General features: G+C 45.7%; 1 protein-coding gene across 1 annotated transcript in view; it reads right to left on the bottom strand.

Annotated features, from left to right (window-relative positions):
• SUZ12 (SUZ12 polycomb repressive complex 2 subunit) overlaps window positions 1-11,421 on the bottom strand; it is a 49,801-nt gene extending 38,380 nt beyond the window's left edge. The window contains exons 1-2 of the mRNA XM_083148233.1: window positions 11,138-11,421; window positions 1,053-1,099 (exon numbers count right to left, since the gene is read on the bottom strand). Of these exons, the coding sequence (XP_083004359.1) occupies window positions 1,053-1,099; window positions 11,138-11,300 (210 nt within the window). The 5' untranslated portion in view covers window positions 11,301-11,421. The remainder of the gene's footprint in view (window positions 1-1,052; window positions 1,100-11,137) is intronic.
• Window positions 11,422-13,213: the final 1,792 nt, after the last annotated feature.

Genomic DNA, 13,213 nt, shown 5'->3' with positions numbered 1-13,213 from the left:
AAACGAGCTGGGGCTAACCAGCACCCTATTCTAAATAGGGAATGATCCCCTACCTTTGAGGAGTACTTTTATGTAAAAATAGCCTGAGTATCTGCTATTTTTACAGATGTGTGAAAAATAAATTGAACAGAACAGGCTCAATTAACTCCAGCTTCTAATTACTGCTTAATACATGGAGCAATTAAAGTTATTGCTAGATTTGTAGTCACTATTTTAGTTTTTTGTCCTAAGCCACACATGCCTGCCATGCTCAGGTGCCAACAGATATGCTTTGTATGTTGCAGTATTTGCAAGGGAAGGGGGCAGCAGCATGAACACCTTTCATTGCAAAGCCATTATATTACAGGCTCCCAATTTGCTTTAGGTGGTCATGAGACAATAACAAATTAAAATAACTTTCAATGACTTAGAGTCTCTCACCATTCAGCATACATACTACATTAAAAAAAAAACCTGCATACAGCGTGGAGAGGACAGTAAAGACATAGGGCCTGATTTGATGGAAAATGCAAAGAATATCTTGAATGGGCAAAACCATGTGCACTGCAGGTGGGGGAAATGTAACATGTGCAGAGAGTTTACATTTGGGGGTGTTATTTTGTTTCTGTGCTGAGTAATTATGGGCTGCTTAATTTTTACACTGAAATTAAAATTTTACACCCCATCCAAATCTCTCTACACAAGTTAAATTTGCCCCACCTGCAGTGCACATGGTTTTGCACATCTGAGAAACTCTAAAGGCCCCCATCCACTAGTGCAATCTGGCCACTTTTTATGCGATTCCGACGCACCGACTCATTTACCTGCGATTGCGATGTGAGGCGTGTTCCCGCGCACCTCGCGTCCCATATCCTACGTGCTGCCATGAATATTTGTTGCAGCCCCTGCTAGGACTGAATACAATGCATCATATGCGATGTTGCCTCCTGGCAGCTGCCTGGTGAGATTGCAGGGTAGCACATGCGATACCTTGCCCTAGTGGATGAGGGCCTTTAATCAAACCCCTAGTTACAAGTCACATAATGAAACAGAAAAAAAATACAATAACTTACAGCAATAAGATTTCTTGTCCTCAGAAACCGATAAATCTGAGTCGGCTCTGTAAATGAAAATAAAATATAAAAATTACCTCAATAAATACACAGAATATAAATCATTTATAATCCAATAATTACAAATGATTGCCACTTTAAAAACATCAGGCAGACTCACCAGCATTGCGTCGATTTCACAGAGTATTACATTTCCCCCTAATGTTCACAAACCGTACAGCTAAATAAAAGCAAAATATTTGTGCCCAGCTGTCCAATAGTAACGTTACTGGTTCGTCTAAGCATGAACATGGAAAGCTCCATATGTGTTTTCCGTCAATACAGGGGAATAATTACAATACCTTGGGGCTAATACAGAGTAATAATACAGAGTTCAACACAAGCACATTTTCAGAGCTAATTTGTGCGCTTTTTTGCTCTGCACATGACCAGAACCTAGCACACACAAACCAAATACATCTCTTATGTGGAGAAATCAATTGTTGAATGCTCCCACAACTCCCGTTTAAAGTGATTGGCAGCAAATTTAACAGTTTCAGTTCATGGATTTGATTCCCACAATGGTGTTGTGTATATTCTTCAAGTGCTTGCATCGGTTCCTCTGTGTACTTGTTTCATCCAACAATATACTGGTAGGTTAATTGGCTCCGGTCATCAAATGCTAGGTTTCTATGATGGGCATGTATTTATAATTTGTGCTCACACCCTATTGAGTAAGCAACCAGAAATTCACCCAGTTAGATGTTAGTCTACCCAAACTTAGCGACTCCCTCCCCTAGTATTTTGCACCAATTTAGCTAGTTGGCTAAATCCAATAATGCATTTGCAATAAATAATGGCTGTCACCAGTACTTTCATCCATTGTCAAAACAACCCATCAGCCACCCATTACTCCCGCTAGTTTGAAAAGTAATAGCTGGGAATGCCCACGTATACCCCTTTCACACTAGAAAGCACTTGAAAGCTGGGTACAAAATCCGGTACTTGTGTAGTATCACGGCTCCCACGATGGGCATCGTATAGGAAAAAAATCGCATCGCATGCAATGTGATGCGATGAGATTTTTCACAGAAATCATTGACATGTGTTAAAATCATGTTAAATGCACCCCAAAGGGCATTTGTTACTGTACCACCCCCACTGTGAACGCCAACCCGAAGCGTGGCGAGCGGCGGCGGTACGCGTCCTACGACCTTTTCATACCCCCACTATCCACGTCGGCGTGGAGTTGAGAATAGAAAGTGTGGCGAGATCCCTTCCATTGGTTGGTAACTTGGAGTTCCAGAAGGGAGAAGCCAGATCACCTTTTGTGGCATGGCGATCCCAGGGCATCTCATGTCTACGACATTTACTTAATACGTCTCATACTCCACTTACATTTGAAGAAGCGACACAACGATTTAAGCTCTTGCCTAGTAATGCCTTTTCCTACACTCAAGCTGTTCACTATCTCAGATCTGTCCTAAACAAACTCCAGCCCCAGGATATTACGAATCCACTGGATTCGGTGATCCGTACTCAAACACTCAATTTCCAACATATATGGACGCATACGTCCAGAGCTGGACACAGACACAGATTTACCGGCACTTGCAAAATGGGCCTCCCAATCCTCCTCTCTGGACTCGGAGGCTATATTAGACACCTTCCTTGTCAATTTAAAACTTGTCACGGCCAGTTACTACCAGGAAATGCTATATAAAATCTTCCACAGAGCTTATTTCTCACCCAAGCGTTGCTACCTAATGGGTACAACTGAAAGGTCAGACTGCTCTAAATGCCACACCCCAGAGGCAGACATCCATCATTGTCTTTGGCAGTGCCCCCACATACAAACTTTTTGGCATGCGCTGCATAATTACGCCACGACTACACTTAAAATATCATTTAGTTGTACTGATTCCTGGGCCCTTTTTGGACACATAGCGGACCAACCTAATATACCAAAAAATGACAAAAAACTATTGGTACTCCTCGCAGCGGTAGGAAAAAAGGCAATCCTGCAGCAGTGGATACACACCGAGGCCCCAGCGGTAGAAATGGCAACTTCACGCCTTCTCTTCCTGTTCACAATGGACTGGCTGGAGACCTCGCTTCACAAGGAACTCCTCACCCCTAAACTATTTGCCTGTTGGAATAAATGCATTCATACACTCCCTTCTCACACCAAACAGGCCATACAGGGATGTTTTCAAAACACATCCTGGTATTCCCTTCAGCAATTGCAGAACACTCCACCAATTACCATAGATCGTTGATTAAACCCCTTCACACCAACCTAGAAATATATTCTTTCTTCTCCTTTTCGCTCTTCCACCCCCCCCCCCTTTTTTTTTTACTCCTTATTCTTACTCCTTGACTCTCCTTCTCCTCCTCCTCCTGATTTCTACACCAAGAGGATCTCTCTGTGGATGCGTCGGCGGTCCGGGACAGCTGCTGGGCAGGCACTAAGGTTCACATTTTTCTGGATGCCTGACATGTTGGGGTAGGACCAGAATATACGTTTGTATATCTTTTTCTTGATACTACTCACAGTTAATTTATTTGTTGTTTGTTTATTATGTATGATTTAGGATATCTTCACTATATTAATCAAATGATAAAAACAGGTTGATAAATGGGGAGTTTCTCCCAACACTATCTGTTGAGAATTATCAACAAGATAGGTCCATGTCCATACTTTATTGGATAACTCGGGAAACTGCTCCTTGTTTTATCTATATAGTGAACTGTTATAGATATAGAAAATGTTAGAAAATGTTTTGAATCTTCATTGATGCTATTGTACCGATATCATCCGAATTGGGATGTGATGTATCATTGTCATATTTTATGAGATTCAATAAAAACAACGAGCCACCGAGCCCGAAGCGTGGCGAGCCCCGTGAGGGGACACGGATAGCTGTGAATCCCGCGAGGGGACACGGATACCTGTGAAGGTAACCGCGTCCCCTCGCTGCGCTCGCCACGCTTCAGGCTCGGTGGCTCGCTGTTCTCGCCACACTTTCTATTCTCAACTCCACGCCGACGTGGATAGTGGGGGTATGAAAAGGTCGTAGGACGCGTACCGCCGCCCCTCGCGGGCTCGCTGCGCTTCGGGTTGGCGTTGATAATGGGGGTGGTACAGTGTGAAAAAATACATTTGGGGTGCATTTAACATGTTTGCTACTAATTTAAATGCATTTGGATGCATTTGTGATCAAAATCACATGCGATGCCATGCGATTTTTACAACAAATGCATAAAAAACCCGGAAAAATCGCATCGCATGCCACTAAATATGGCATGCGATGGGAGCCGTGATAGTATACAAGTACCCAAAATCCTGGGTGCGACCCGGCTTGCAAGCGCTTTCAACCTGCCCCACTCGGCATAAAGCTGGGCGGGTGGCGTAATCAGGAGGGGCCGGGGCAGTATCTTCCAGCTATGTCTTTACAGTGCAGTGCGATTTAAACCATTATCGCTGGCCAAATGGCCGCTTAATCATATCACCAGTGTTTTGTTTGTGTTGTGCGCGATGAATGGCTAGGAGCACGCTCCTGCAGCCAGCCCTTAATGGTCACTGGTGCACAATTCACTGTACACCAGTGATTTCTAGTCAAAATGAGGTAGAGACAGAATTGGTGTTTGCAGATTAAACCAGTACACTGAGCAATATAGTCGCTGAGCAATATATTGCTGTGAGATATTAAATCAAAATTGCACATGTATATACACCTTAAGACAAAGGCAGTACATCCTGCAGCGCTCTCACTAAATTATCCTAATTTAACCCTAATTTTCTTTAAAAACTATCTATTCAAAACAAACTAGTGTTCCCTCTAGGCTTCTTTTGCAGGGCACTGCACCCTGCCAATTTTTAGGCTTCTAAATGCAGGGTGCCCTTTTGTGTACGCCGCCAGTCATGCTGGCATGCCACTGTCAGTTCAGCTCTTCTCGCAGCAGCCGCCATGCTGCCTCTCTGCTGAGAGCAGCGTGTCACCAAGCCTCCCTGTTCACCCGCTGACATATAGGAGTAGGTGGCGCGGCACAGACTGCCTTCCTTCATGGCTGCCCAGAGATGCCTCTGCTCCCTCTGGAGCGCTTTCCCTCACCTAGCCTCTGGACAAAAACCGTCCAGAGCATTCTGCAGCTGGGCCTCTGGAGCATGAGCTGGGAGAGACCAAGGAGGGCGGCCTGGGGGAGGAAGAAGAGGGTGAAGCGCAGCATGAGGAAATGCCTGGGTGGTGGAGATGTAGCTAGGCCGGTACCTGGTGTCAGACAGCCTGGAAGTGTTAGTGAATGTTGTGTACCTGTTACCTCTCTCATATTTGACATTGTTAAGCATGGCTCAGACAGGTACAGCACTCTTTTGTATGTATGTGTTGTGGATATATAGTGCAGGAGATGGATAGCTGGAGGTGGTCTGGGGGCAGGAGATGGGTAGCTGGAGGTGGTATACTGCCCCCCATCGTGAAAAACCATCAAATCCTGGTTGCAGATTCTCCACTCGGTAGGGCGGTGGTCGGCACCCTGCCCTAAAAAATTCCTAGAGTGAACACTAACAAATGTCATACTTATTACGATAGTGTTAAACAGTCACAAGCCTGTGCTTTAGTAGTTTGTTTTCATGAAGACAGTTTGATGTTGAGGCTACTGCTAATCTGTATGTTCATTAGAAAGATTCTTACTGTAAGTTTGTTATCATAATAGTGTCTTAGCACTGAGATGATACAAAGCTTGATGTGACTTGCCAATTTATGAAACAGACAGACTGTCAGCGCACTTGCAGTTTTGCCATGACCACAAGTGTGAAGATGTATTAAAACAGTTGCAGTGGTAGCAGCATTAAGCACATATTAATTAAAACAATGGTTCCATTGCCAATCTTAAAACATGAGGACAATCAGAAGCACAACTCTGCACACCACCACATAACTGAGCCTTAAGCTGGGTACACATTAGTAAATATATCTGCAGCTCAATCGATCTGCAGATATATAGACAGTCTGATCGGGGAGCATGTTCTTCATACAGACGGATATTACAAATGGGCGGGTGCTTTTGCATGCAATGCCCACTGAGCTGTCAGTCACTGGTGGCTCCCTGCATGGCGGATCGCCCATACACAGCACAATGCGCCAATATATCGGGCTTTGACCGTTACACAATCTATCTGTGAATGACTCCATTCACAGATATATCGCTGCTACACAGTGTGTACACACACACACCTTAAAGATGACTGGTAAGCACAATTTTATTAATTTCATATGAACGTCCACATTGATCAACAAAAAAATGAAAAAGTTGTCCTAGTGGTGGCATGAAAAAAATGCTGGTACTTGAAGATGCTATTATTAAAGAAAGATTAGGAACAACTGATTTAAAACTCTTTGGGGTATATTCAATGTCGCCAGCGAGGGGGTTTGTATGGCGAGGATGGCTTGTTTCTGGCGAGGATAACTGAAAACAATCCATCCACACCGTGAAACCCCCCTCACATTGTATGGCATACGATGCAATATTTTATTGTATAACATCGCATCGCATACCATCGTATACCTTATTTAGTGTTATGGTATATGATGTGATGGTCGCCGTGCTAGAAAACAAGTACCAATTTTTTTATTTTATTTTTAGAAAATAGCCAAAAATCGACCCTTAGCTTCATAAAAGACATTAATCTGAAGAAGTCGCTGAGTCCCTACAGAGGCTGGGAAACGTGTCATTGCTATTATTTCTTCATTGAGCAACCTTTCATCTCCAGAGTACATGAGGACCCCCCCTTTTTTACCTGCATAAGATGTACAGATTTAAAGATCACTGCCATCTCCACTCTAACCAGGAGCCTGGGCTTCTGGAATTTACAAAGCCGGACTGCTGCTTAATACAGACACAAGCAAACTAAACCCTGGTATAGGGGTTTCTCCCTTTTTTTTTTTTTTTTTTTATTGTATCTGGCCAGACAAGAGATTAGAGAGCTCGCGCCTCTATCTCTCATGAAGTGGACCTAAACCCCAGCTATCCACTCCCCAGTGGGATATTATAGAATTTGGGATAATAGGTTTTTTATATAGATCCCACTTACCCCGCTGGGACAATCATTATCTTGTTGTGTCAAAATCTCTGTCTTCAAAAGCAGAGGTTAATCTATTGGTTATTTCTGGATGCCGAATTGTGTCAAAATATTAATTAATTTTCTGTTTTATTTTTATCTTTACATTTTCAAAAATGAATTCTTCATAATTTTATATTGTGTATTTTTATCACTAGCCAGTGAAACTAAGTATAAAAAATATTTTCTATTTTATATCTAAATTGTTTCCAGCGCATTCTATGTGACTTTTTTTTTATACCATTAATAGAATGGGTGCAATTGGAAAAGTGCTGAATGGGTGACCACATAGTAGACTTTCCACATATTTTACCTCATCACTTCAGGAAGAGCATATGCCCAAACAGAGTACAACTGAATGGGATGCGGTCATCTATTAGAATGAACTTAGGTCTAAAGTCATTAGGTCGACCCCACTAGGTCGACTGGCAGGAAGGTCGACCTGACTTAAGGTCGACATGGGCCAAGGTCGACATGACTTAAGGTCGAATTTGCATATAGGTCGACATGAGGAAGGTCGACTGGTCATAAGGTCGACATGGGTTTTTCACTGTTTTTTGAGCCGACATGCGGTATTTCATGCCCTACCATCCACTAGGGCGTGGTGGGAGAATAAAATAGTGTGCCGAGCGCAGCGAGGCACCGTGCCCGAAGCATTGCGAGCGAAGCGAGCGTCCGATTCTCATTGCCAACTGTGTCCATGTCGACTGTGTCAACATTCGGATAAAAAACCAGTGAAAAACACATGTCGACCTTATGACCAGTCGACCTTCCTCATGTCGATCTTTATGCAAATTCGACCTTAAGTCATGTCGACCTTGGCCCATGTCGACCTTAAGTCAGGTCGACCTTCCTGCCAGTCGACCTAGTGGGTTCGACCTAATGACTGTAGACCTAAGTTCATTCTGACAGATGTCCTGATTCCAACTGAATTGCTCCTTTGTACATACAAAAGAAATGCAACTAAATTGATCCCTTAGGGCAGTGGTCTCCAACCTTTTTTGGGGCGGGAGCTACTCGCGACAGTATAAACCGCCCGAAGAGCTACAAAATTAATTTTTTTTTTAAATCTGCATAATATCCAAAAAAATGCCCTTTACACATTATGCCACACTGTAATGCCCCTGACACCTTATGCCACACACTGCAATGCCCCAGACACAATATGCCACACACTGCTATGTCCAATATGTGACAAACATACCTCCCCAACACGAGGCAGAGGAGACATCTGCGCGTGCCTTCGGCACGCGCCCAAAATTAGAGGGTCCACCTACTACCGTGGAACTCCTGCGAGGCTACATCCCCCATTTTTTCCAATATGAGGGCATGGTCAGCTCTCTAAGAGCTGTAGCCACATGGGGTGCGGCCATGGAAAATGGAGGTGTGATACACATATGCCCCCAATAGTACAGTGCCAGATACACATGAAACCAATAGTGCAGTCCGTGATGTCCATTATACCTATGCCGCATACTGTGATGCCCATTATAAATATGCCCCGCACCGTGATGCTCCATTATACATATGCCCCACACCTGGATGCTCATTATACATATGCCACACACATGATGCCCATTATACATATGCCACACACATGATGCCCATTATACATATGCCACACACATGATGCCCATTATACATATGCCACACACATGATGCCCAATATACATGCCACACACATGATGCCCATTATACATATGCCACACACATGATGCCCATTATACATGCCACACACATGATGCCCATTATACATATGCCCATTATACAGTACATATGCCCCACAGCGTGACGCTCCATTAAACATATGCCACACACCGTGATGCTCCATTATACATATGCCACACACCGTGATGCTTCATTAAACATATGCCACACACCGTGATGCTCCATTAAACATATGCCACACACCGTGATGCTCCATTAAACATATGCCACACACCGCGATGCTCCATTAAACATATGTCACACACATGATTCTCCATTATACATATGCCACACATGATGCCTATTATACATATGCCACACACATGATGCCCATTGTACATATGCCCCACACATGATGCCCATTGTACATATGCCCCACACATGATGCCCATTATACATATGCCCCAAACATGATGCCCATTATACAGCAGTGAAAGCTGTATGCGGATGGGAGTCACAGGCAAATGCGCACTGCAGAGTTTAAAAAAAAACAGCAAAGTGACAGTTACCAGCTACGGGAGGTGATGGCAGCAACGGCATGGGGGTGAAGGCCTGTAATCTCCTGCTGGGAAGTCACCTCACGCCGCATGATAGTGGAGCGGCAGGAAGTCACTTTCTGACCTACTGCCCCCAAGCGAGGAACCAATACACGCCGGCAGGAGGTCACTATCTTGCGCATTTGACCTCCTGCCGCAAAGTGACGCCGCGAGCTACAACATAACACCCACAGAGCTACCCGTCGCTCGCGAGCGACGGGTTGGCGATCCCTGCCTTAGGGCACTGTGAAAATTTGGGAAACACTGGTCTACTAGATCTGGATAGAAAGGAAGAACGCTAAAATGACGCAATTTTAGCTCCGCCCCCTCCTCTGAGACCCACGGATTGACGATTTCAATCCAAAAGGTATGGGGAAGACGCCGCAATCGGGGGGTGTCGTGGGGGTCCCCCGGAATCCGGGAGGGTTGCCCACCTTTCCGGGGGGCCGGGAGGAGGACCCGATTTTCGGGATCCTCCCGGTAATTCCGGGAGGGTCGGCAACCCTGAACTACAATAGGTTTTTACTGTTAAATTATTGTGGTTAAAAGTGTGCGGCAGGAATAATGATACTTCACACAACTTGCTTCCTATTACATATACCGCTTTCCCATTGCAGTACTGGGTCGGACCCAGGATTTTGATCCTGGATAGGGCACTTTCACACTAAACCCAGGTCACCCATTATACACTGGGCAAGCTGGGTTTAACCCTTCTTATAACCTGGGTCAAGTTGTCAGTTCGGTCAACCCGGGTTATTAGGTTTAATGCTTTCACACCACACCTCGGCCAGGCAGCAACCTGGCAATAACCCAGGTTTTAAGTGCAGTGTGAAGGGGAAAATAGACATCTTGGACTTTTTTCATTCTGGCTCTAACTGAAACCAACTACATGGATGAACAAATTGATCATAATCATCCTAGCTCCCAGAGATTATACATCTTGCAATTTGATACAGTGTGGAATTGTGAGGCAACAGATTGTTTAACCTGACATTTGTAACTGACCGTGGTACTATTCACAGGCAATTTATCAACTATATTATGATGCAAGTCATTAATATACTGACACAGTTGAGGAGGCTGAGATCATGGGCTGAATGATTGGAAAGTCTGAAGATTTAAAATTATATTATGTATACAGAAGGTAGTAAATGAATATATAATTTATGGTGAGCATATGTTATATATGGAAAAACATGGGTAGGAAGGCCCACTTAGAGAAACAGATCTGCATTAAGTACTCATGCCCCATATTATGGAAGTGGTTAATTTATATTAAATTTGGAAGGCATCACAATGTCTTTAATAGGAAATGACACAATGACTATGGAAATCATCAAGATCATTATTACACATAGCAGATAAACTATTGAAATATGATCTATGTGGACTGGAAGGCAAACAGCAGAATACATATATAAACGCCTAACAGCAGAAATAGGATATGTACTGAAAACTGAGGGTGTGCATAAAGAGCTTATGGTTTGTATTGGGAGCATCAAGAAGTCACCTTTATATAATGTACACTGGCATCACTGTGGGAAGAGCTCAGACTTTACGAGGAGACGAACAACTATATATGTAGTGTGTAGTGACACGGGAACGTCTGGAGGACATCTTTATCTGGATCATACATGATCATACTGACTATGCTGATCTCGGATGGGCTACAGATGAGCCTCATGGCCTGTGTTGTTCTAATTAGGAGACATAGTATTAGTATGTGAGATATAATAAATACTGACTCTCGAAGGCCTGCAGGAAGAGCTCATGGTCGGCCTGGATCAGCTCCATCTTGGGTCTCTTTACCGGGGGGGCACCTCCGCTACTGTTGTTATTGCTGCTGGAAGAGGAAGGAGCACCGAATCCCCCCGGTCCGGAGCTGCTGCCGTGTTTCTGAGGAGCCATTGGCCTCAGGGCCGGGGGAGCGGCATGGGAGGATACATACACCCGGTGGTGTGCCCGCGCTCTCCTCACACGCACACCCTTCGTCGTCACTGGCCACGGGCCGCCCGAGCCTCTGCGCTCATTGGCCCGCCTCCCTGTCCATTACCCAATTCTTTACGTCAATCTGCGTCACCAGGGCGCCAGCTCTCCGCTTCAAACTGAAACAGCGGGAAGAGGACGCAGTGCACGCTGGGAGGAAGGGGGCGGTACTACTAATTCGGTTCCATATACTCCATAGCAAGTACGGATGTTGCCTTGCCTGTTGCTACTGCTCAGTGTGCAGTGCTGCTACTGTAAGTGTGTGTATGTGTGCACGGCGCAACATATACCGGTGGCCGCGCACGCTGGGAAATCGCACTCCTCTTGCCGCACACCGCAGCTTCGCTGGGCTCATTATTCTGGTAGTCAGTGAGGTTAGGTAGTTGTGCAGTGTTCATGAACATGGTTTAATCCGTATACACCTCACAGTAGGAATGGGACGTGCAAAGAAAACCGGTTAAACAAAGTTTAACATAGCATACTTGCCTACCTGACCCTCTCCATGAGGGAGAAAATGCTCTGTTCCTGGACTTCCCTGGTATTGGATGGGGCTCCGACAGTGGGTATCCCATCAGTCTGTATCCCGACTGCCGTGGCTCCAGGATGCGGTCAGTTTCCAGGCGGTGGGAATTCTGGCACTTTTTCCCTCTGTGGGTGTCCAAGACACCCATAGAAGGAGAATACATTTTGTGTGCCCACTCCGTGGTGAGCCCGAAGGGGGGGGGGGTGATTCATGGGATTTTGGCCGTTGGGATTCCGTGGCTCCGACGGGGGCAAGCGCAAAGAAGTTCCTTGCGGGCTCGCTGCACTCGCAAGGCTGTGGGCCCAGTGTATGCTTGCCACAGGTTCTATTCTCCCTGTGAGTCGGGATCCCCCTGTTGGAGCACCGGCAGTAGGGATACTGACTGTCGGGATCCCCATGGTCGACGCGTCATCCGGCACCCATGTATGATTGCCAACACCTTTCATCACTTAACTAGCTCACCATAGTTGATGGCAATGATGCATTACCAGGGAAGTCCAGGAAAATAGCACTTTTTCCCTCATGGAGAGGGTCAGGTAGACAAGTATGTAACACTAGGTGATTCATCGCGCCCTACGGGCGCTCTTCACACCGGTGTAAGGGGCTACGCCCCTTAATTTGTGAACATTTGTATTGTGAGAAATATGGTTAGAATTGTATGAAAGATGCCCTGTATTGCAGCTTCTGGCAGTGGGTGAGGGTCCGGCGTGGCAGCACAGGAGTACCGGACGGTAGTGTCTCCTCCTACTAGGTGGGAGTTAGGGTGCATGAGAGCAGGAGGCTGGGATATGAGGCATGATAGGGGTATGTGGGCAACACAGCGTCAGCGATTACCCAGTGGTGGAAGTTACGGTTCAGGAGAGCAGGAAGCTGGGTAGTGATAGGGGTGTGTGGGCATACGGGGGACTAAAGAGGGTGGTGGACACTGTGCAGCTTCTGCCAGTGGGTGAGGGTCCAGCGTGGCAGCACAGAAATACAGGAGTCAGTGTCTCCTCCGACTGGGTGGGAGTTAGGGTGCATGAGAGCAGGAGGCTGGGCGGTAAAGCATGATAGGGGAATATGGGCAACACAGGGTGAGCGGGTCTCCACTGGCGGAAGTTACGGGGCAGGAGAACAGGAGGCAGGGCAGTGTCCTCCCACATTGATGGCAAAAGTATTCAGCATCGGCCATAAACCATCGATTATTTGAAAATCATTGATGGTCGATGGGCATCCCTAGAACTGGAGGAGGGTGGGGGACAGTATGCAGCTCCCGGCAGTGGGTGAGCGTCTCCTCCCACTGGGAGGGAGTGAGCGTGCATGAGAGCAGGAG

Source organism: Crinia signifera, chromosome 6, assembly GCF_055691185.1.
Source record: "Crinia signifera chromosome 6, ASM5569118v1, whole genome shotgun sequence".
Taxonomy (NCBI): Eukaryota; Metazoa; Chordata; class Amphibia; order Anura; family Myobatrachidae; genus Crinia; species Crinia signifera.
This window is presented reverse-complemented; position numbering and strand designations above follow the sequence as displayed.